The sequence below is a fragment of the Pocillopora verrucosa genome, chromosome 1 (assembly GCF_036669915.1).
Source record: "Pocillopora verrucosa isolate sample1 chromosome 1, ASM3666991v2, whole genome shotgun sequence".
Lineage (NCBI taxonomy): Eukaryota > Metazoa > Cnidaria > Anthozoa > Scleractinia > Pocilloporidae > Pocillopora > Pocillopora verrucosa.
Window position 1 is genome coordinate 19,938,963 of NC_089312.1, and position 20,753 is coordinate 19,959,715.

The 20,753-nt window shown below is 36.9% G+C and overlaps 1 protein-coding gene across 2 annotated transcripts; it reads left to right on the forward strand.

The window, feature by feature from the left end:
• Positions 1–15: 15 nt before the first annotated feature.
• On the forward strand, positions 16–20,544 carry LOC131791822 (diacylglycerol lipase-alpha). Of its 2 annotated transcripts, XM_059109200.2 has the most exons (17): positions 16–318; positions 6,629–7,222; positions 7,379–7,523; positions 8,310–8,381; positions 8,944–9,068; positions 9,663–9,813; positions 10,629–10,712; positions 10,824–10,901; positions 10,997–11,074; positions 12,335–12,477; positions 13,174–13,242; positions 13,752–13,824; positions 14,638–14,840; positions 15,084–15,364; positions 15,880–15,948; positions 17,175–17,250; positions 18,400–18,538. In XM_059109200.2, the coding sequence occupies exons 1-16, from the start codon at positions 224–226 to the stop codon at positions 17,243–17,245; spliced, it is 2,331 nt and encodes a 776-aa protein (XP_058965183.2). In that variant the 5' UTR covers positions 16–223; the 3' UTR covers positions 17,246–17,250; positions 18,400–18,538. The 2 variants fall into 2 exon arrangements, with proteins under 2 accessions (XP_058965183.2, XP_058965182.2); XM_059109199.2 differs by lacking the exon at positions 17,175–17,250 and having other exon boundaries at positions 18,400–20,544.
• Positions 20,545–20,753: the final 209 nt, after the last annotated feature.

A 20,753-nucleotide genomic window follows, 5' to 3' on the forward strand; every position in this document is an offset into this window, starting at 1 on the left:
CGGTGGTCTCCTGTGCGTACATAAGGAGACTTCCTTTAAAGAATTGTTGATGGCTTGACTCGCCCCAAAAAAGCACTTCTTTAGTGATTTTTATATAAATTACCCTGGTTTTCTAAGGGATAAGTACGTTTAATCCATAGGAAAGTTTCTCGTCAAAAACCTTTGTGGGGAAACCCTTCTAAGTGGAAACATTCACGTGGATGCTTCCTTCTTTCATCAAAACATGCCGGGAATTGTTGTGTTTAGGCGTCGCTGGATGGCTGCAAGCGATGATTTGGTTATTCCGTTTGGAATTGCTTTCGTCATCAGAGGAATATGGTAAGGAAAAATGTTCTATTCCACGCTGTTAATGGCATGTAATGATGGATCTTGGGAAGTATGCGAGCATGTTTTATGTGTACGTTCCGTTCTACACAAAATGTTTGACGTAAAGATACTTTAGAAAAATTCTACAACTATTCGACCTTATGGGACATGCCGTAAGCGTATAATCGTGTTATAAACCATGTAATTATTTATATCACGGTAAAAATGTCTGTAAGGCAGATTATTATATTGCACCCCTCTTTTCGGAGCTTACCTACATGTAATTGGAAAGGAGGCATGTGCAATACTCCGCAAAACTCGGTTTATTTAGGAAGTCCGCTATTGTTCTGTTGCTATTCAATTTCATGCTTCCGTAACTTAAGAGAAAGATGTATGTTTGCACAGCAGATAATTCTATTTAGCCGTTGATCGGTGTTATTTTTCGTTCCCAGCTATTAGTGATAATTAAATTCTCGAGTTTAGGAATGTTCTTTCGACAACTCAAGTGGATTTATCTACGTGTCGAAATCTTGTTTTGGAAACTCTATAATCTTCGAGCTTTAGGTATCAAATAGTGATTCACATCTTCTCTTTAAGGGTACTGTAAGTTGCCAAAGTAAAATTTGGTGCATCGATATGTATGTCGTATAATTTTGTTTGAAATAATTGAGTGATGGGTGAGTGAAACGATTGCGTGCTTTGTCTTCTCGGTGAGATGAGTTTATCGTCTACACCCTGCAGGTCTTGCGTGGTGTTGTAGTCTGGTTTAAAAGTCTTATATTTTCACTTCAAGAAACTTTGTAATATCGCAATGAAAAATTGAATAGAGACGTTTTTTGTAGTCAGGAGAGAAATTCAATCTCATGTTCTTATATTGACCGTAATGCGGATATTCAAAATTACGTTATTTCTGCAAAACAACAAAATGCTACAATTACTTTTGATTTTATTTTTCCTCTTTGCGATTGTTGTCCATGTGCAATGGCGTTTTTGTTGCTAAAGATAACTCTGCGCTGCATATCCTGCAACACAGCCCAGTGCATTTTCATCAAGCCACAGAATCAATCTTCTGCTTATATTTAATTTATAATTTGGAAAACTATGCAATGTCGAATCTGCTCCATGTTAGATCTGGATATTGTCACTAGTGTTCAGAATTTTCCAGCATTCCAAGAATAGACTGAGTTGAGAAAAATAGAATTAGTTGATTTTCTTAATTTATTACCTCGTATGTGGGATAATTTGTAAATTTCAATTAAAAATTACCTTGTCAAATGTTTGAACGAGTTCCAGGGTTGAGGTTTTCTGAATTTCTTAGTTTTAGAATCTTAATGACATTAATGTATTCAAGTATCTATCTTTCTAAAGGATAGATAATTATTGGAGTATTGTGCTTGGATGGACTTCTATGTTTAGTGAATAGCTTTATTTTTAATTTTTAAGAGTGTTTTCAGCCAGTGAAATCAATTATGTTGGGAAAACAGATCATGTGGATGACATGTGTGTCAATTTGTCTTTGCCATCTGTTTTTATGTGGCTTGTGGGTTTGATATCAAACAGACTGGCTTTACTAAAGATTAAACGTATTGTTTTCAAACTTGGATATCAGACCAACTGTTTTATCAGCTTTGTAGCAGATAGCTCACACCTTTCTTTTCCTCTGGCATCTTGTTTATAGATGTTTGGAAATATTTATAAAAAAGTGGCTGCAGGGCAATTGAAATTTGTACTGGGGCAATTGCTTGGCTCTATAAACACTGTGTTTAAAACTATACAGCAATTGTAAACCTCAAAACACTGTCTGGTTTGATTCGTTTGTATTAAATTTGAAATTTCTTATCAATGTTACTTTAGCTTTGATTGTAAATACTTTAACAGTTTGTTTTGTTAAAAAAAAAAAAAAATGAGGGCTTTGTGTATTCTTAGTCCTCTTTGAACTTGGACCTAGCTTAATTGATTTAGAAAGAGTTGTGATTTGAACATTGAAGTGTTCCTTTTAAGTTTTTCCATATATGGAAAGGATCAGCAATCATCCCTTGCAGTGAATTATTAAATAAGATGGTGGTCGATAAAGAATTTTCCTACAACTTCCTCTCTTTATAGAAGGTCAGTTAGTATCAAACATTGGTTACTTACATGTAGTTGTAAGAATATTTTGTCTGAACTCATTTTTAAGTTTTTTTCTCTGATTTTGTAATATTTTTAGAAAAAAGATGTTTTGTCATATAGCTCATCATTCTCATGCTAATGTGAAGAAAAAATGTGGATAATGTCATCACTAACCACACAAAAGAAGGTCATGGTCAAAGAAGTTTTTGGTCTAATTAGTCTAAATCATGCTTGTTTTCCCCTGACCTTCATAAACTGTATCTAATGAAATTATTTTAGGTCACATCATAAGATTTGGATGTTATGTATAATATTGTGCAGTAGAATTATAAACTTGAAAATTGTTTCAGTTTTCCTACTGAAAACATGCTCATTATATATAATATCCTTATTAAACATTTACCGCAAAGAAACGTTGCAATTCAAACCAATTAAAGGGTTTCTGGTGGAACGTGCTTACATGTAGATTGCAGTTTTGACTTAAATGCAATTTTTGAAGCATTTAGCCAAGTCTCTCTCTCTATTTGAGCACAGTATTTTTCATAACTTTGAATTAAACAAATTCTGTTATGTTTAGTGCAAAATTGTATAAAAACAATTCATTTTCACTTGATGTTATCTTCTGTTAAGTGACTAATGAAATGCTGTCAGAAAAACCATATTGTTTGGTTCAGCAATGAATTTATTAAAGGAATGACTCATTTCTTCCAAATTACTGTAGCTCAACAGAGTGTGTTGTTGTTTGTGTTTCTCCTTGAAAATGGAAGAAACATTAAAGATAGAATTGACAACGAAGGCTGTGTATTATGAACGAAAAAACCCCAAGGCAGAAATTTGGATTTACTCTGACTCAAATGAACCAACTTGACTGACCCAACAAATTGAAATTGGAATGTTACACAACGTAGTAAATAGTTGGTTAAATAGTTAGTTAAATGTATGATTACTATTTCTTGTGTCATACAGTTATAACATATGAAGGCACAGTATTTAGCATGAAAAAAAGAAACAGAATAAATGCCAGAATGTTGCATTGTGATGAACTGAAGGAGTAGTATACAGTCGTGTAATTAGTGATATTTATTTGTTATGAACATCCTGCTGTGTAAAGCAGTCTGTTTACACGTATAATGCAAATTAACTTCTTTCAACTTCAAAGCTCTTGCAGAGAAGTGACAAGTTCTTCATCATTTTCTAAGCATTTTCTGGTACTGTATTTTCACTAAAGGACATGTTTACACACTGTACAGCCAAGGAGATGTAAAGAAAACACAACCTTTGCATAACAAGTGTACATTTTTCAATGTATGTCATGGTGTCTTTACAAATATACAATTCTGAAACCCTGTGACAAACAGAATAGTTAGTTTCTTCAAGATGGGGCTATTTGTTAGTTTCTGTTCAATGTGTATAAAGTGCAGAGTTCTCCAGATTTTCTTTTTTTAGCTAGCCTTATAAAACAATAGTGGGGGAAAACAACTGGGTGGCCAAGCGCAAGCATCCAAATTATGTATTTCCCTTTCCTTTGATTTTCATTTTCTTATTGGTTTGAATAGATCCCCTAGGGGTTATACAAAGCCAGAGCAAATGTTTTATTTTATTGTAGATATTTTTTTTCCCCATCAAATAAGCCAGCCCTTTAGAAATGAGTAGCCAGGGTAAATTCCAGCTGCCATTGCTTCTTGTCAGAACACTGAAACTAATGGTCACTCTTTACATAAGCAGACACCAAGTTCTTTCTCCTTCTTATCCTCTGATGTTTACTGCAAATAAACCTGTTTCAAGGCAATACCTCTATTGAGTGGATGGAGCGGACACTGAAATAGGCTTTACTTCAGATGTAATACTCTGTTATATAAATGCGGAACATTTTTGAAAACATATCTTGTGCAATGCACCTTACTATCACCATATTATTAAAAGAGTCCGAATTGTTGAACTACATAGTCTGCAATGACCAAACTCACCTACTCTGTTTCCAACTGTATTTGCCAACAGATTTTCTTTTTAATCAACAAATTGATGACACAGAGCTTATACAATGTGTATTAAATGGAGACACTACACAGTTGATTTCATAAAATAGCCGATAAAATTAACTTAAAATACAGTTTGCACTACATCAGACCATAAATTTCACCTTTTCATCATAGCAGACTGGACATCATGTAGAACTTTGTACCAAATGGATAGCCTGTATTGATCAGACACTTGTAAGAATCTAGTAGGTGTCTGCTTGCTACAATGCTACGTGTTTCATGGAGTTGACACATAGCTTTGCTCGTGATTCTTTGTTACATAATAATTTCCAGGATAAGTTGATGTTGACTTCCACAAAATGTTTGCAACAGATGTACATGTGCTTGTGATTATGAAAAGGTTATAATTTGAGTCAAATCCCTTTTTAAAATGGTTGCAAACTAATCCTTTTCATCCTAACCCTAAGCAAAAAGGAAGCACTATGTTGCACAAATGCTTTGACAGAGGGCTAAGGCTTGAAATCGTACATGCTGCTTTTTAAAATTTGCTTGGGCAACTTATTTTCCTCAATCAAGAGTAAGGAGTAATAAATATGAAATGTTAATGAATAAATCAATTTAACTTTGGATCCTAAATGCAAACTAAGTAATAATGAAATAGCAGTTTCCTTCACTGGTCAGGAAATTGGTGACATTTGCTGCAAATGTAGAGCTCAAAATTTTGTTTGATTTGCCAATTAGGGACCAAAAATATCAAAACTTGCTGCACTGAATTACAATTTTTAATGATTACTAGTGTTTTTTAGGAATCTTTGCTTCACTCTACTTTTTCGTTTTGGTTTGGATCAAGAAGTGTTTCAGCAGATTTGGTTAGTTTGACCCAGAGAAAATTAAATTTTTGGTTGGCGCTTTGTATGTAGGTGTATAAAGGGAAGCCCTGTACATTTGTTTGCTTGGCCTGTGAGTAAGGTCATTTACTCCCCCTTCCCTCTGGGAAAAGTATAAGATTTCTACTAGACAGTGATGTGTAACCTTTGCTTCTGGTGGTTGTAGCTTTCTGGGTTTCCATAGAAACCTTCCCTGTGCATGTATGATTAACACCCACCAATTCCAATAGGTCCTTTTTGAGTTCTTACGGTTCAGTGATCTGGTGCTGAAATTACGGCATGAAGATGAGGCTAAGTGCGAAGCCACTAACCCTAAGCAATATAGAGAATAAAGTGCTGTGATGGTGAAAATTTGAGGAAAATTCTCAGAATTAAGTGTGCGAGAGTGAAAAATTTTTGTGGGAGAGAGGCATCAGCTAAGTGATGGTGGCAAATGGAAGAGAAAAGCAGAACTGTTGGATTTATGCAAGAAATGAGATTAGTGAACTGACCCATTCATCCTTCCAGCTGGTAGCTTTAAGTTTTCTGCACTTCTTGTGTAGGGTGAATTACAGATTTACCATTTTGCTAACTACAGATTACTGCAAATTACAGATTTCTTTTTCAAAAAATACAGATTTTGAGTTCATTTCACAAATAACTGATTTCAATTTCTTTCTGCAAACTACAGCAATTACTTGCTACAAATGAGCAAGACCTAAAACAGCAGTTAAATAATGACATCAAAACAACTTAGGCAATGCTGAACAAAAGCTCTGGAATGTTAGAGAAGCTGTAAGTCCAAGAATTTAAAATTATTGGTACTGGAAATTTGCTTTCACTTATTTGTAATTTCTCCTCCAACAGTTTTTCATGGTCTTTGGGAGAAAAGGCTATTCTTCATTGCTGCAGTTTCATGGATAAATAGAACAGTTCTGCTTTTTTACAGAGAAAGTTTGACTTGTCATGTTTTAGTGAGCAGTGGAATCAGATAGCCGCTCGCATCAATACGAAATGTAGAAGAAAAGAGGAGGACTCTTATTCACAGACTTGTGAAAACTAGTTTGTTTTGAAAACACTGAGATGGCAGAATTAGTCTATCATTTAACATAAAAACATTATAGTTTGGTTAATTGAACAGAGTTTAGCCATTTTTCAACAAAACTGCATTCTTTTTCACTATTATGGCACTTCAATCTTTATGCTGATGAGAGCGACTTTGCACTTAGCCTTGTCCTCGTGCCATAATTTTGGCACCAGATCACCAAACTGCAAGAACTTGGGAGAGGCCTATTCTCATTTATTGGTGATAAATTAGATTTGACTGCTTGTAAATATGTAGTCAACTTTCTTTTATTTCATTTTCAGGATGATTGTATTGTCATTAGCTGTTGGTATCTATCATGGCTTTTACCACCTGCACCAAGCTGACAAAGAAGACCAACATATTTGTGAACAGACCCTAGATTATTTTATGGGAGGCTACTTAGCCCTTCTTTTTGCAACAAATATTATGGAACTTTCCATTGCGTGGATGAGTGGAAAGGGGTCCATCATGGACACTGAACCTCGAAATCTAATACCACAACTTCTCTATGTTCGTCTTGTCCTTGCTATCTTGGAAGTCCTATGGCTTTCAATAGGAATAAAATGGATATTTATTGATGGCACAACATGTGAATTGACTCATGAGATTTATATTTCAAGAGCAATTGTGATTTTCAACTGGCTGTTTTTATTTACAGTTATGGTTATTATATATTGTATATTTGACTCTGCTGGGAAAATGTGGGTTGATTTTAATGAGGCACAGCTAACAGGAGATAGTTTAGATGCTTCAGTCAGTTATGGTAACCACATCATGCGCAAATATGAAAAACGTTGGGAAGGATGCTTCAAGCGATGTTTTTGTTGCTCTGGAGTAGGACAAGGAGATGATAATGTCTTTACCTTTATTGGAAGGTACATAAATCTATCAATTTACCCTCTGTGATTCACTGATGTACTTGCATTGTAAACTTATTGATTAAAATATTTTGATTTTGTAATCATAATTTAACTTTATAATTGTACCCTGTACTAGATTTTCATACGATATGTTTTCTCTATTGATAATAGGAAGCTTGCAGAATATTTCCAAGATTTGGATGTTGTTCCATCAGACTTTGCAGCTGGACTTGTTTTGCTAAGAAAGTATCAGAAACAACAAGAACACTATGCCCTGATGAAGGCAATTGAGCAACAACAAGTTCTAGATTCTCAGGTGTGTTTCTATAACTTGTTTGACAATTATGCAGTACAGTTGTTGTTCTTAGATTTACACTTTCAGAATGTCTGTTTGTACATCCTCTAATGATTGTATTGAAGACCTGCTTATTGAAAGACTGTAAAGATTCCACTATTTCTTGAGGTTTTGGATATCATTCCTTTTGTGCCATTTTCCAGTACCATATTCTGGTTATTCTGATCGAAACCTTCAAAAATACCTTGAATAGCATTGAGTCTTCAGTTATTTTATAACGAACCACATGTGTATATGAGATGTAAGATACAATTTAATCAAGCTAGTGACTTTGGGATGAGCCATGAGCAAAAACGTTTTGGAAATTATTGTCTCAGAGTATATATATTAGGTGAGGACATGATCCAAAGTTTGTTCTGTTAGGAAGATGTGTATTTGATTTGTACAATGGATGTGGAGATTAATTCTGTATATGAGAGACTTGATACAGCTAGCCCATATGATACTGAACATTAGCTTTTGGGGTAATGTCACGCACATCCTGACTTCCATAAAGTTCTCTATAAGTAAGACAAAGTAATTTGTGATCTGTGAAGATAACACCATCTGGCTATAAGCCTTTCTGGTCTGATCACCTGTTGGCATGATTTGCTTTTAATTGTGAGGAGAAGTTAGATTGGGTTCATATCTTTCTCTGATACTACTGTTTGACTATCATACAATGATACTATGGCGACATTGCACTGTGTACTGTATGAAACATAATTAATGCTCCTTTTCATATTTGTCTGGTGTTGTGATTTGCAGAAAGGTGTCAAAAAGTCATCACTACGCTTTCAAAGAACAAACACATCTAGAGCACTGAACCTCAAAGACAAGGTAAGGAGTCTTATTTGGTTAAGGGTAGTTACATAGTAAAAATATCCTTGCAAAAGTCTGTGTCAGGTTTTCAGTGAGTTAAACAATGCTGTAGTCAGGGGAGTAGAAAGAATTACAGTATTCATGCTTGTAACACTTTTCAATAAAATATGGAAATTATCTGCACCCTAAAAATCAATCAAAGCCTTGTTTTTGTAAGAGTGGAAAAGAAACTGTTATGGAGCGTTACTTTCCCAAAACCCTCAACAGTGAATACAGATGTTTTGTTTTAGGGCCACATTTGTTAGTCTTGCTTGTGTTTAAAGAGTAATTTTAATATTTCTTTCTCAATTTGGCCTCTTCTTTTTCCTACCTTTATCTCAATTTGTACAATTGTTATATACATGTTTAATGCTCCAAAATAACCCTTGTTTCTTGTGTGATTTTAATAGTGAGAGGCCAGTTTTCTTACATTGTGAATTGTAACTGAAATTCATGTCCAGTGACTTACCCTTTTGCCATAGGATCATTTTACTACTCTTCCACTAATAGCTTTGCTCTTCTGCTACAATTTCACTTTTAGAAAGAACTGCTTCTATTCAAGGATGTTGTTTACTACATGAACTATGCATTGTCTGCTTATGGTTGGCCAATTTACATGAAGAACAATGTAGCTTGTGGATGTTGCAAGCTCTTAAAAAGTTTCAGGTACATTAAATTGTACACCTTTAGAACCTGTGGTACTAGTGCACCCATGGTACCTTAGAAGGGTGTTTAGGGGGGTGGAGGAGAAGGAAGAAGAGAGGGAATTTGGCAAGAATGAACAATGTACACAAAATGTGTTAATGCTTACTTAATCCTTTACACCCTAATGTCATTATGTACATTCTCCATACTGTTCTTTATACATTTTCTAAGGTGCTGATAAGGAGATTTTATATACTGATCAAAAGCTTTTTTTGTTGGTAATCATTTCCTCCATTCTCATGACCTTAATGTGTGATTCAGGGCTGATATTGTAGGGAGAAATTAGGTGCTAATCACTCCTAGGTTTAAAGAGTTAAAAGCTGTCTTACTTTGTAATGTTTATTAGACCCTTTCTTGGTACGAATTTTGATGATTAGTGCTTTGTGTTTAGTGCAACTTGTTGTCATGGTGAATTCCTTTTTTGTATAACTTAGAGGACGTGAGGATGGAACTGTTATTGCAATGTCATTCATGTTTGTTCTCTCCAAGAAGGTTTTCATTGTTATGCTAACTTTTTGTCAAGTTAAGCAACACATTATTTGTTTATTATGGCAGGTGTTGCTATCCATGTCGTCATCCAGACCCCAGGTCACAAAAGTTTGTTGACATTGAAAGTGACAACTGCTGCCGATGTAATTACTCAGCCTTAAAGAGGATAGCTAACATTCACAACAGTGATGTCATTTATGTCAGCTATCACAACAAAGTAAGTTTAATTTTACTAGTAACGTCTCCATTGTGTCCACAGGGCATCAGGGTTTTTAGAGAATTATTTGGCTACTACGCATCTTTCTTAGGTTAACTTTGGGTGATCTAGGCTAGTTTTTGTTTAGATGTGGAGAGTATTATATGCCTTATATTCTTCATGCTACTTTATTTTCTAATGAATCCTCAATTCTCTGAACTCTATTTGTTCATAATTTATCCCTCTTACCTCCAAAAGTTGTCAGCACTGTAATTCTCCTTTCATATTTGATACACAATCCAACAGACAGCTTTGGGAAATTAAGAAATTGATCATTTCCTTGTTGGTGACATTGGCTGGACTTCACTCAGCCTACAATGTATATAGAAATGTAAGGTTGTTTTTTGGGTCCGAGGGTTTTTTTCATAACAGGGAAATTTAGAATTATAAACTGAGTTGCTAACGTAAATTGGCCACCGCAAAGAGTTTCAAAGCTGACGTTTCAAGCGCGAACCTTTAGTCAGAGCGAATTAAAGCGTTAGCCTTGTATCGCTCTAACGGAGGGCTAGCAGTCGAAACCGGTCAACTTTGAAACTCTTTACGGTGGCCAATTTACGTTATCAACTCAGTTGATAACACTGAATTACCCTGTTATACTCTCCCACCGTCGTAGCTCCACAGTTTCTTAAGAAACTTACCCCCTTTATTCATTTGTTTTTCCATATCTTGTTAAGAAGGGGTTAATATTTTCAAGATCCCTTTAATTAACTAAGATTGAGAGAGTATATTCATAGGAACGCATACATGTCTTCTCTGTAATTTTTCTCTTTTTCCAGCTCTTTGAAACACCTTTCTTTGTGAGTGTGGATCATGTTAAAAAAGCCATCGTAGTCACAATCAGGGGAACTTTGTCACTTCAGGTAAGAAAAGACTCTTTTTCTGTCGTATGTCAGTATTCAGACATAGTTTTTTGTCGTTAAAACTTACAAAATTTATTTGCACTCAATTTATTCAAATATATTATGTTCCAGGATATCCTTACAGATTTCTCCGTTGAGCCAGAAAAAATTCCCTTGGATGATGGAGATCCAACTTGGTTTGGACACAAGGTGTGCACACTTGAGTGTTCAATCCTTTCGAATGTAAATAATTCCATGTGCTAAGTTTTGTGAACTTGTATGCTCTTCTATCTTCATTTTTTCAGGGCATGATAAGAGCTGCCCTCTATCTCAAGAAAAAATTGGAGACTGGCTATTTAGCTCAAGCTTTTCATTCTGATCCGGTATGCAGTTTTAGTTGATTGTTTTATTAACATTATACTGAGGGATACAACGTAGGTGAAGACATCGTTCGAGTCGTAATTAGCCCCCAGTGGCGGGGTGTATCTCGGCTCCCATGACGAGATGAGGTGTGAGTATCATACCTCCCCCTTTGATCACAGGCGTCCCAAGCTCATCTCTCGAGTAAAGCCTGGCCTTGAGATTAAGATTAATTCTCGGAAACGTTGTGTGACGCGGTGTGGGGTTACGCGAGGAACTGCTGAAAATTTGAACGCTTTATACGAGGAATCGTATGTTGTATGGGAAACGAAATAAGGACGATTCCTTGACATGCATAACAGTGATGGCAAAGCAAACACAAAACGATAGAGGTCGCCAGAAACTACAAAGGGCACACGAGGAGTGAGTAATTTTTATTAAACTTACTTTAAATGTAAGTTAAAATGTAAAATGTTCATATTTCGCAATATTTGGCGTTGTAAATCGACTATATTTCGTTCCCCATACTATTCCTTATAACGGGTTCAAATTCTCAACAGTTCCTCGCGGAAACTAACACCGCGTCACACAACGCGTGACTCTTCCACGAATAAATAAATACCTGTCCGAAAAGTAATCTTCCGCTTTTCTCGAGACGTGAGCTTGGAACACCTGTTCTTAGATAAGATTCTATTCCGTCAGAGTTACCCCGCGGATTTCGTCAGGTTTCCTTGCAGAAACTTCGCCGGTACCTGTTTACTCTCCAGGGTGGAGAGAGGCATTATAATGTGAAATTATTTTGCCCCGGGACGCAAAGGAATGTCTGTCAGGGCTTGGCCCAAACTCCTTCACCTCAACCCACCGCGTCTCTCGCATACGATATGTCAACCTTATTGCGATGATTCAGAGCGCAACTCCACTGAGTGTCGTAAAACAACAAAAGAATTAATCAAAACTATCAGTTTGAACTAATGAAAAGAGTATTTTTCATCGGGTGGTGAGAGCTTAACGTAAAAGCAAGAATCCGCTAGAAATAGATGACAAATTCCACAACTGTAAGCTCTTTAAAGGAATTCCTCAGAGGAATCATTGGAATCAACAAGAATGTCAACTCGTTAGCTAAAGTTTAAAGTTGCTTGGTTGAGCGGGTGGTGGGAGATTTCTTTGAAGAATATGAAGAATTAAAAAAACTGCAGAGTTTTCGGACAAAAATTACAATTTTTCTAGAGTTTGTTGTCTGTGGTAATGTTTTCTTTTTCTTTTTCTTTTTCTCTTGACTACAGGAGAGGCACACTGAATTGTATCGCCTCATTGTGGTCGGTCACTCACTCGGTGCTGGGACAGCAGCTATTCTGGCCATGTTACTGCGACCGTCTTACCCGGATCTTTTTTGTTATGCCTTCTCACCACCCGGAGCCACCTTGAGGTGCTCACATGGTTTCATTTTACAAGTGCTTTATCCGCTCACCGTAAATGCTGTAATATTCCCTCGGGGCTTACTTTGTATGACCCTCAGACGGAGGCTGTCTTAGGAAGGATAGGAAGAGGAAAGGTCAAATTTTGAATTAATTTAAAAGCGAAAATGCGAGTCATTACTTTTCTACAAAATTTTAATGATTATCGTAAGCAGAATGCATTTCCTTGGTTTAAAAGGCTATTGTGCCTTAGACTATTACAGGTTTTCAAGCAAACACATAATTTACGCTGAAGCGCTACCTAGCCTGAATGAATGTCAATATCACGTCATAACCATTTGCTTAGTATCACTCAAGCATTGTTATTTACCCTGTTTTCTTATTTTAGGATTTTTTTTTACAGGGGGAGGGTTTAGGAGGGGCTGGGGCTTAAAGAGGAGAGGAGAATTTGAAGATCTAGACAGGCGGTGCCTGAAACAGAGGGGGCTGATTCGACAAGGGAGAGGTGCCTTATTAGGGTATCCGATCACGTCGCTCACGGACCAACTTGCCCGCGCCAACTCGCTCACGCATAAAATCATGGCATTCACAACGTTCTTAGAACCCTTTCCATTTATCTTGTTTGTCCTAACTGTAAACTGGTTCTTCAGTGCACCGACAAGCTTGATCGATCGTAATTTATAAAAATGTTATGGTTGCTGTTTCAGTCTACCGGCGGCAAAGTATGTCCGTGATTTTGTCATCTCAGTCGTCATTGGGAAAGATATGATTCCAAGGTAATTTACGCTATTGATGTCTTCGTGAAGATCCTGTAGTTGATTGTGATACTGTGCTTTAGGATACCCTTGTGGTGGGATACTTCACGAGTTTATAAGTTTGGATGCATTTAGATTGAGCGGAGCGCAGCAAAACCAAAGCAATCCCGAATTAATTTCGACATTCAATGAAAAATTGCTCCTAAATGAAATGCCACGAAATCTAAGTTAAAAGTTTCTATCGAATTGGTCCTTAGCGCTTGATATTTGTACTTCAACGAGAATCGAGAGTTGACTATTGAGGATGACTGATCGAGTTTCAACTTAATATTGTATGGGGCTAAGTGGCCAGTACAAGTGGAGTGTCAGGTTACATTGCGTTTTGTGCTCTATGTTTATGCTTTACCACTCTAGTTGGGAAAGCTAGATGTATTATTGCTAAATATGTATGAAAAATTAATCTACAAGTCGACACAGTAGCTGAGTGATTGAGAAGTCATGGGCGAGATGAGTTAAACATTATTTTACAGATTGAGTCTTTACACTATGGAGGATCTTCGGAACAAGATAATGGCCGTGATAAAATATTCCACCACTCCAAAGGTAAGGTAACTAGAAACGCCTAGTTCTTATAAAAATGTCTAGTTTTTATTTCATTTTAGATGAAAATACAACTGGTGCGTTTTCATATAAACCTCTATGTCGTGTTATCCATTTAAAGAGGCTAATCCCCATTTTGTTATAGGGTTAATTTGGTTATCGTTTATCTGCTTCTATTCGGCAGTCCTGTAAATATAAAAAAGCTGTTTTCTTTGGACACTTCTATCCAGGCGACACCTTCTTTCACAGACACTATCTAAGTTTCTTACTGGTAGCAATGGCCTTAGCGGGCCTATAGCCTTCTTATCGGTTATCCTCATTGAAGAGGTAGTCATTAAAGGAGTCTTTTCTTAGTTCCGAGGAAGTTCCCTTAGTAGAGGTACCCCCTGCAGGACCTGTAAAAAATCCATTTACGAAAGACGAGGCTAGAGTCCAAACTTCGTAGAAGATATGCACTACATTTGTTGAATGAACCACAACAGTTGGCTAAATAAAAACTCTTGAAGTTCTTAAAATTCCAAACAAAGGGTAGCTAATTCGTGCAACTTAACTCCGTGAAAACAAATAACAAAAATACTCGAAATAGTGACCACGTCAATTTTCCAATGTCCGGGTTATAGTTCTTTAACGATTGGCTAATTTGTGAAATTACACGCGCCGCGAGCAGATATAAAAAGAATACGAAGGGGGGAGGGGAAGACAGAAATTATCATTTTTCAAAAATGACATTACTCGACGATTTGCTGAATTAATTCCAAACAAGAGAGGATAAAAAAATAGGTCTTTTTCGCAGTAGTAAATATTTCTTTGTTGCAGTGGAAGATTTTACGTGGATGCGTTTGCCGTTGTGCATTCGTGTGCTGTTATGGGTGCAGATGTGTCAACTGTGATGCTCAGCTACGAGACAGTGAGGCAGACTGGGAACACTTCCAGTTGCCTAACAACAAGAACTCTCAGACACCACCATTCTTTCCACCTGGGAGAGTAATTCACGTGGTCAAAACTGTGTCCGTTCCAGGGTAAGTTAAAGATGATTTAATAATCAAACGCTAGTAGACTTTACCTACCGATTATTAATCTGACTATCTGTCTTACTGTCGATCTGACTGATTGTGTATCTGTCTGTTTGTCTATCTGTCTGATTGTGTATCTGTCTGTTTGTCTATCTGTCTGATTGTCTATCTGTCTGTCTTCAACTTGCCCGCCTAACCGGCAGTAATTGTGATTTGTTAGTTTACCATTTATTTGTTTCTTGTTCACAGCCGATGCGGTCGGAAGGGGACCATATTCGAACCGGTTTGGGCTGACTTACAGGACTTCCAGACGATTCAAATCTCAGGCCTTATGTGGGAGGACCACATGCCAGACTTTGTTCTAAAGGCGCTAAATCAGTGCCTTCCCTCCAAGGAACAGGAAGAGAGTGTTCTTTCAGCCCCAGATCCACCATTTCCTAACGTACTAGAGGTCCCTCCTACAGGATTTGTGGAGCCTAATCACTTTCATAAGCAAAATAATCACATTGCGTCAAGATCACTTCGAGAAGGTACATGAACATTTATTATTGGTTTTAAAGGGTTAGGACACGGTATTTTAGCTCGGGGGGGGGGGAAGAGGGGAGGGGAGGGATGGGAGAGGAAGGGGGTTTTGCTTAATCAAAGATGGTGTTTGACTTTATATTCAGGTCAAAGCATGCATTTATTATAGAAATGATAGAATCTTCCAAAAGATCGTGAACTGGTCTATCCTCAGAACACTTTATCAGAAGCTTGTAATACAAATCGTGTAGGCAGGCATGACAATATTCATGTTTCTGATTCCGACTTAATGTGATTTTTCGCGGACTATTTCGATTTCGTGAGTATTAACGTGGCAACCTAAATCAGTAATATATGAATTCAGCCAAGTCTAAAAGGAGAGCTTGCCATCATTTAGAGCAACTTCCGGAAACACGGATTCCTTTTCTTTTTTTACGTGGTGTAGATACCAGTAGTGAAACACGACCTTATTTGCAGTCATCTGTTTTCTACTCACTGCCCTTCTGTCCATTTTTTCCTTCAGCGAATGCGGTCTATGATACAGATGACGAAGTACTCGAGAGAGTTATTTCTACTGACTCGCTAGCGTTGGGTAAGACCCTGTATGATTGTTATCACACTCTCTTAAGCCCCTTCCGGTAATTATGTTATTCGGTATTGTTCTGTAACTTTTATTCATTAATTGCTGTATTTGGTAATCTTACCCTCTCCTCTGAACCTTCAAGTTTAAAGCCAGGGTGCTTTCCTTGTCCATTAAAGACACAACTCATGGGAAAGTGTCCAATGCCATTTTTCTCTTGTAAAGATCATGATCCCTTCCCATATTCCAATTCTATTCTTTGTAAAAATTAGTATTGGCTTACCTTTTACTTCCCGGATAACGAGCTATCTCGACGTATAAACAGATAACATCTGATACTAATTCGCACTCTCTTCCCGTTCCTTTCTGCTTTTTCGTCTGACGTCTTATTCCCGCTGGGTCGTTTTATTGTAGTCAGCTGCCGTAACTTGTGGTTCATTTTATTTTCACTCTAATTTTCACCATGGCACCAGTCATCCTAACCTGATGCACTTATGTGGAACTGTAATTTCTATCGTAGTGAATTGATGGGTTGTTTGTTTAAAGTTCTTCGTCGTTGTTGTTATTGTTGTTTTTATTGCACTTCGGCTGTTGCTAGTACCCTTAGCAGTTTGCCTTTTTAGTGTATTTACTTCTCCGCCGGAGCAAGCTGAGATTTCTTGCGATAACACATTCAGATGTATTTATATGTTTTTTAATTTATGTTCTTGTTTGTTTGCTTTTTTATCTGTGCTTGTTTGTATTCTTTTGTTCGCTCTGCTCATTTGAGCCTTGATTTGCAAATCATTCAAAATAACGAACATTTTTTGTGAAACCTATGGTGCAGGTAGATCAACAAATGACCTTAAAAAACACTGAAAAAAGTACACTTAACACAGCGCATCTTAGAGGACAGGAGCTTACTGACAGTTGTTTCAGTAACAACAAGAAACACTCACATAAATTGAGAGAAAGAAAGCTGTCAATTCTTGAAGTGAAAAATTAATCAACTAAATAATTTACCTCGGAATCGCGTACCAAACATGCATAATTCTAACCCATAGTAGCTAACGAGCTCAGTGTTTAACCCTCTTATCAGAATAAGTCGTCTCGTAAATCTTTCTTTTTATGTACATTTGCTGCATGAAATCCTTACGTCGAGTTTCCCGTCTTCCACTGAACGGTTCTGTTTTTTAACTTTTTTCTCTTTTTCTTCATAAACTCTGGTTTTTTTCGTTTCTTCTTTGACTAAACAACAGAAGTTGGACTTGACGTTCCTGCTGATATACAAAGCCTCGACAGCTTTGAAATCAGCGTAACTACAGTTTAGACAAGGTAAAGTTGAGCATGCTCCTACGCTCTCTGAAGTTATCAATCCCTGGAGTGTAAATTAATATTCCGCATGCCTAATTTATTTTCGGTTAACAGTGTAACTTGATAAAACGTCAGTCATTACTAGCGTGATTTAAACGTTAAAATGTAGCACTATGAAGCCACGAGAGAATCGATTTTTTTTAATTTCGAATCGTATTCAGCGGGACGTTCCCGTGTTGAATTAGCCACAAGAATAAAACCAAATACAGGCTAAAATTAAACACTGAAACTCTCTACAATAACATTAAACACAACTGTATTCTTTTCCATTTCCCTTAATTTGACACTGTTCATAATTTGTCCTCGACTCGTGGCTGTTATGAATTTTTGCAATCATTGATAGGCAATTTTTATTTTTTATTAAAGTTAGACACGTTGCTTTGCTTCTTGATTCAAAATCGTTTGTTGACAATTTTTGTTTTTTTTATCGTGAATTCAGTATGTGGTTTTCTTGTTTGTTTGTTTATTTTTCGGCTGTGGAGGAAGCGACTGTGATCAGTGTTACACCCTTTAGCTCTTGTTTTATTTCATTTCTCACCGAGTGCACTCTTTGCTTTTCTGTGTTTCCTTCTCACTTTTCTTTGTTTTCGTTCTTGTTACTGTTAGAGGGAAGAGTTGGGAGTAGAAGAAGTTTTTTTCGCTGACTGCAAACTTCTTTTTGTTTTTTTTTAATCCTTAATTTTTGCGCAGTTTCAAATAACACTTAAAATCAAGCGCATAAGGGCAAGTTAAGAAAAAATTCTTTTTCAGCTACAAGGGATTTGTTCATGCTTGTTTCTATTTTCCTATCATTCGTCTCACAGTCATGCCACTAGAACTTGAACATCGTTATTATAGTTAAAAGTGAACCGTCAAGCCAGACCGCCTTACGTTTGGATCATTCGAAAATTATTTGTATCAACAATTCCTATTGTATGATGTCTCATTCGTCTCCGTTGTTTCTTATCGTAGCAAGTTCTGTCGGCCACCCTTTTCATCTACCTAAATCTATCAATTTTCGTTTTTCTCGTGTGAAAAAAAAAAGTGGTCATCACATATAAGACCTCATGTATTCCATCGATGGCTTATTAATTTTTTTTTTAATTTTCTTTTCATTTTTCCGTGCAATAGAACTGAATCACCCCTTATGGCGGGTAGCTGCGCTGTCTTCAGAGTCACGTAGAGCACCGATTGCGCGCCCGGAAAGCGGCTTTGAGGATTCCGATTTAGAAGAAAGTGCACCATCTTCGCGGGTTTCCGCCACCTGGGCTAATTACATACTTCCTTCTGTCCAGCAAAGCACTGATAACGTTGTCATAGACATTCATCCGCGTCCTCGCGCGAACACAGACCTTTCTGAGTCACCAACCTCAGAAAGATTCACGAAACTTTATAACGATACAAGTAAGGCTACCTCTTCTGGTTCAATTTCGACAAATATTTCTTGTACGCCCCGATCAAACGGGGCTCCACCTCCTAAACCTCCACGAACATTCGAGACAGAAAGGTCCGAGGGGAGGCAGAGTTTCAGATATAAACCGCCGCCGAAGCCGCCGCGAACTTACGAGTACGACTCTCAAATTCAAGCGAACTTTTCTTCATCTTTGTATTGGAATTTTCCTCGTCCACGAGCACAACGGTATCAGACTCAGTTTTCGTCTCCAGATCTGGACGGAAGTAATCTTTCCTCTGACTCGTTGGATGGAAAAGAATCTGGAGAAATACTTCCTCCTTATAGTCCACATCGTAAACAAAAACAGTTTACTTTTCGGATAATCAACGACCATGTGAACGGTGACCTTGAACACAATAGAGAAAATTCCTCTTTCTCCAAACAAAGTTGTCATTTAAATGGCGATGCTATCCGGAGACCGAAGGCACGGTCGATTGAGTCATCGGGCCCGGAGTCTCGGTTTTCGGTTTCGGATTCGGGTCTTCATATTTCACAAGAAGAGGAATTCTTACTAGGATCTGTTAAACCGCGCGGGGGAAGGCGAAAAAGAAAGCCGATTAAACAAGCCACTTCAGAGATACTCCAGCACTCATGCTCCACCGCAGAACAGCCTCTGACCACGCGAAGAACTGATGCGAATTTTTTGGAGACCACTTTATAGCATAGCTGGAAGTTATGGGGATTTGTAAGTTGTAAAGCCTTAGTTTGCACATGAAGGGAAGTCCCGTTTGCCTACTCCCTTGGTTTAGTTTTAGTGGAGAGAGAGGTTAACAATAGTTGTGAAATATTTTAAATTATTATGATAAGTAACATTATGACATACCATTTGAAACGAACCCTAGACAAGAGCTTAAACAAAGTTTACATTTTTACGTTTGTTACAAATTTAAATAAGCTTTGTGGCGGAACCCAGCCAGAAAGGTCTAGTTAGTTCTTCGAATGGCCGTTACTTTTGCAAGTCATGTAGAACAGGGTGCCTGCAGAGTATTGGGAAATTCCTTTCTTTCTTTGTGATGATTTGAGTTTCCTGACCATTGCCATTTTTGAGAGAAATCGTAATTTAAGTATTTATGTATAGACTTACGTGAAACTGACTGGCTTGCGATGATTCATCGGGCTTAAATTCCTTTTAAACACACTGAAGAATTTCCCTTTTGAAAAATTTATTACAATAGCGGCTCCTTATTGGCCAGCTAGTCTGAACTTTCTAAACGAGTTACTGACCGTCATGAAAGCGCTCTTACTCAACTGATACAAATTATAACCTTACGAACTGCAATATAACTGCTCCAACAAAGCATATGTAAAAAGCGCGGGAAAACCCCTTCAGCCAATAACTTTTGGCCTTTTACCATGATCGGTTGTAAAAATGATTCTTTCAGATCTTTTTGAAGTAATTTTAATCAATGAATTAGAGCCTTTTATTTAAGAATTGTTATTTATTTCAGATGTATCTTGTATGTATTGAAACTTTATGAGAAAAACCAAGATATACATAATATATAAGTTAAATTGGAGTTTAAATTCAAGAGATATGAGCTATAAATATTAATTATTGCCTTAGTGTTTTTATTTGGCGGTTTTTGCCGCAGCTTTGTTCGTTACTTAAAATTTTTTTTAACATTTATTTTATTCTGTTATCAGTACTTTTTTTGTAAATATTTCCACAGTGCTTTTCATTTCACGCTGTGCTTTAACTCGAAGAGATATGGGTAAAAAATATTATTGATAGATATAGATAGTAGCTGTAGATTCAAAGTTATTGCATTGCATGCACAAATGATGATTAAAAAATGATTATAATTAAACTTGAATTACAAGGAGATGAAAGGTTCCATAAATTCCCATGCTATGATTCAGAGGTCCTGTGTTTTTCTTATCAAGCGTCATATTTCTAAATTTACGGAGTGCTTAATCTAAAAATGTACTCATTGGAAACATTTCGTTATGGCTGTTGTTTTGTCTTCTTTGCCAAATTTAAGCAGTGAGAGGTCAGCACCAAATTTTCTTCTCACTTATTGCACCTAATCCG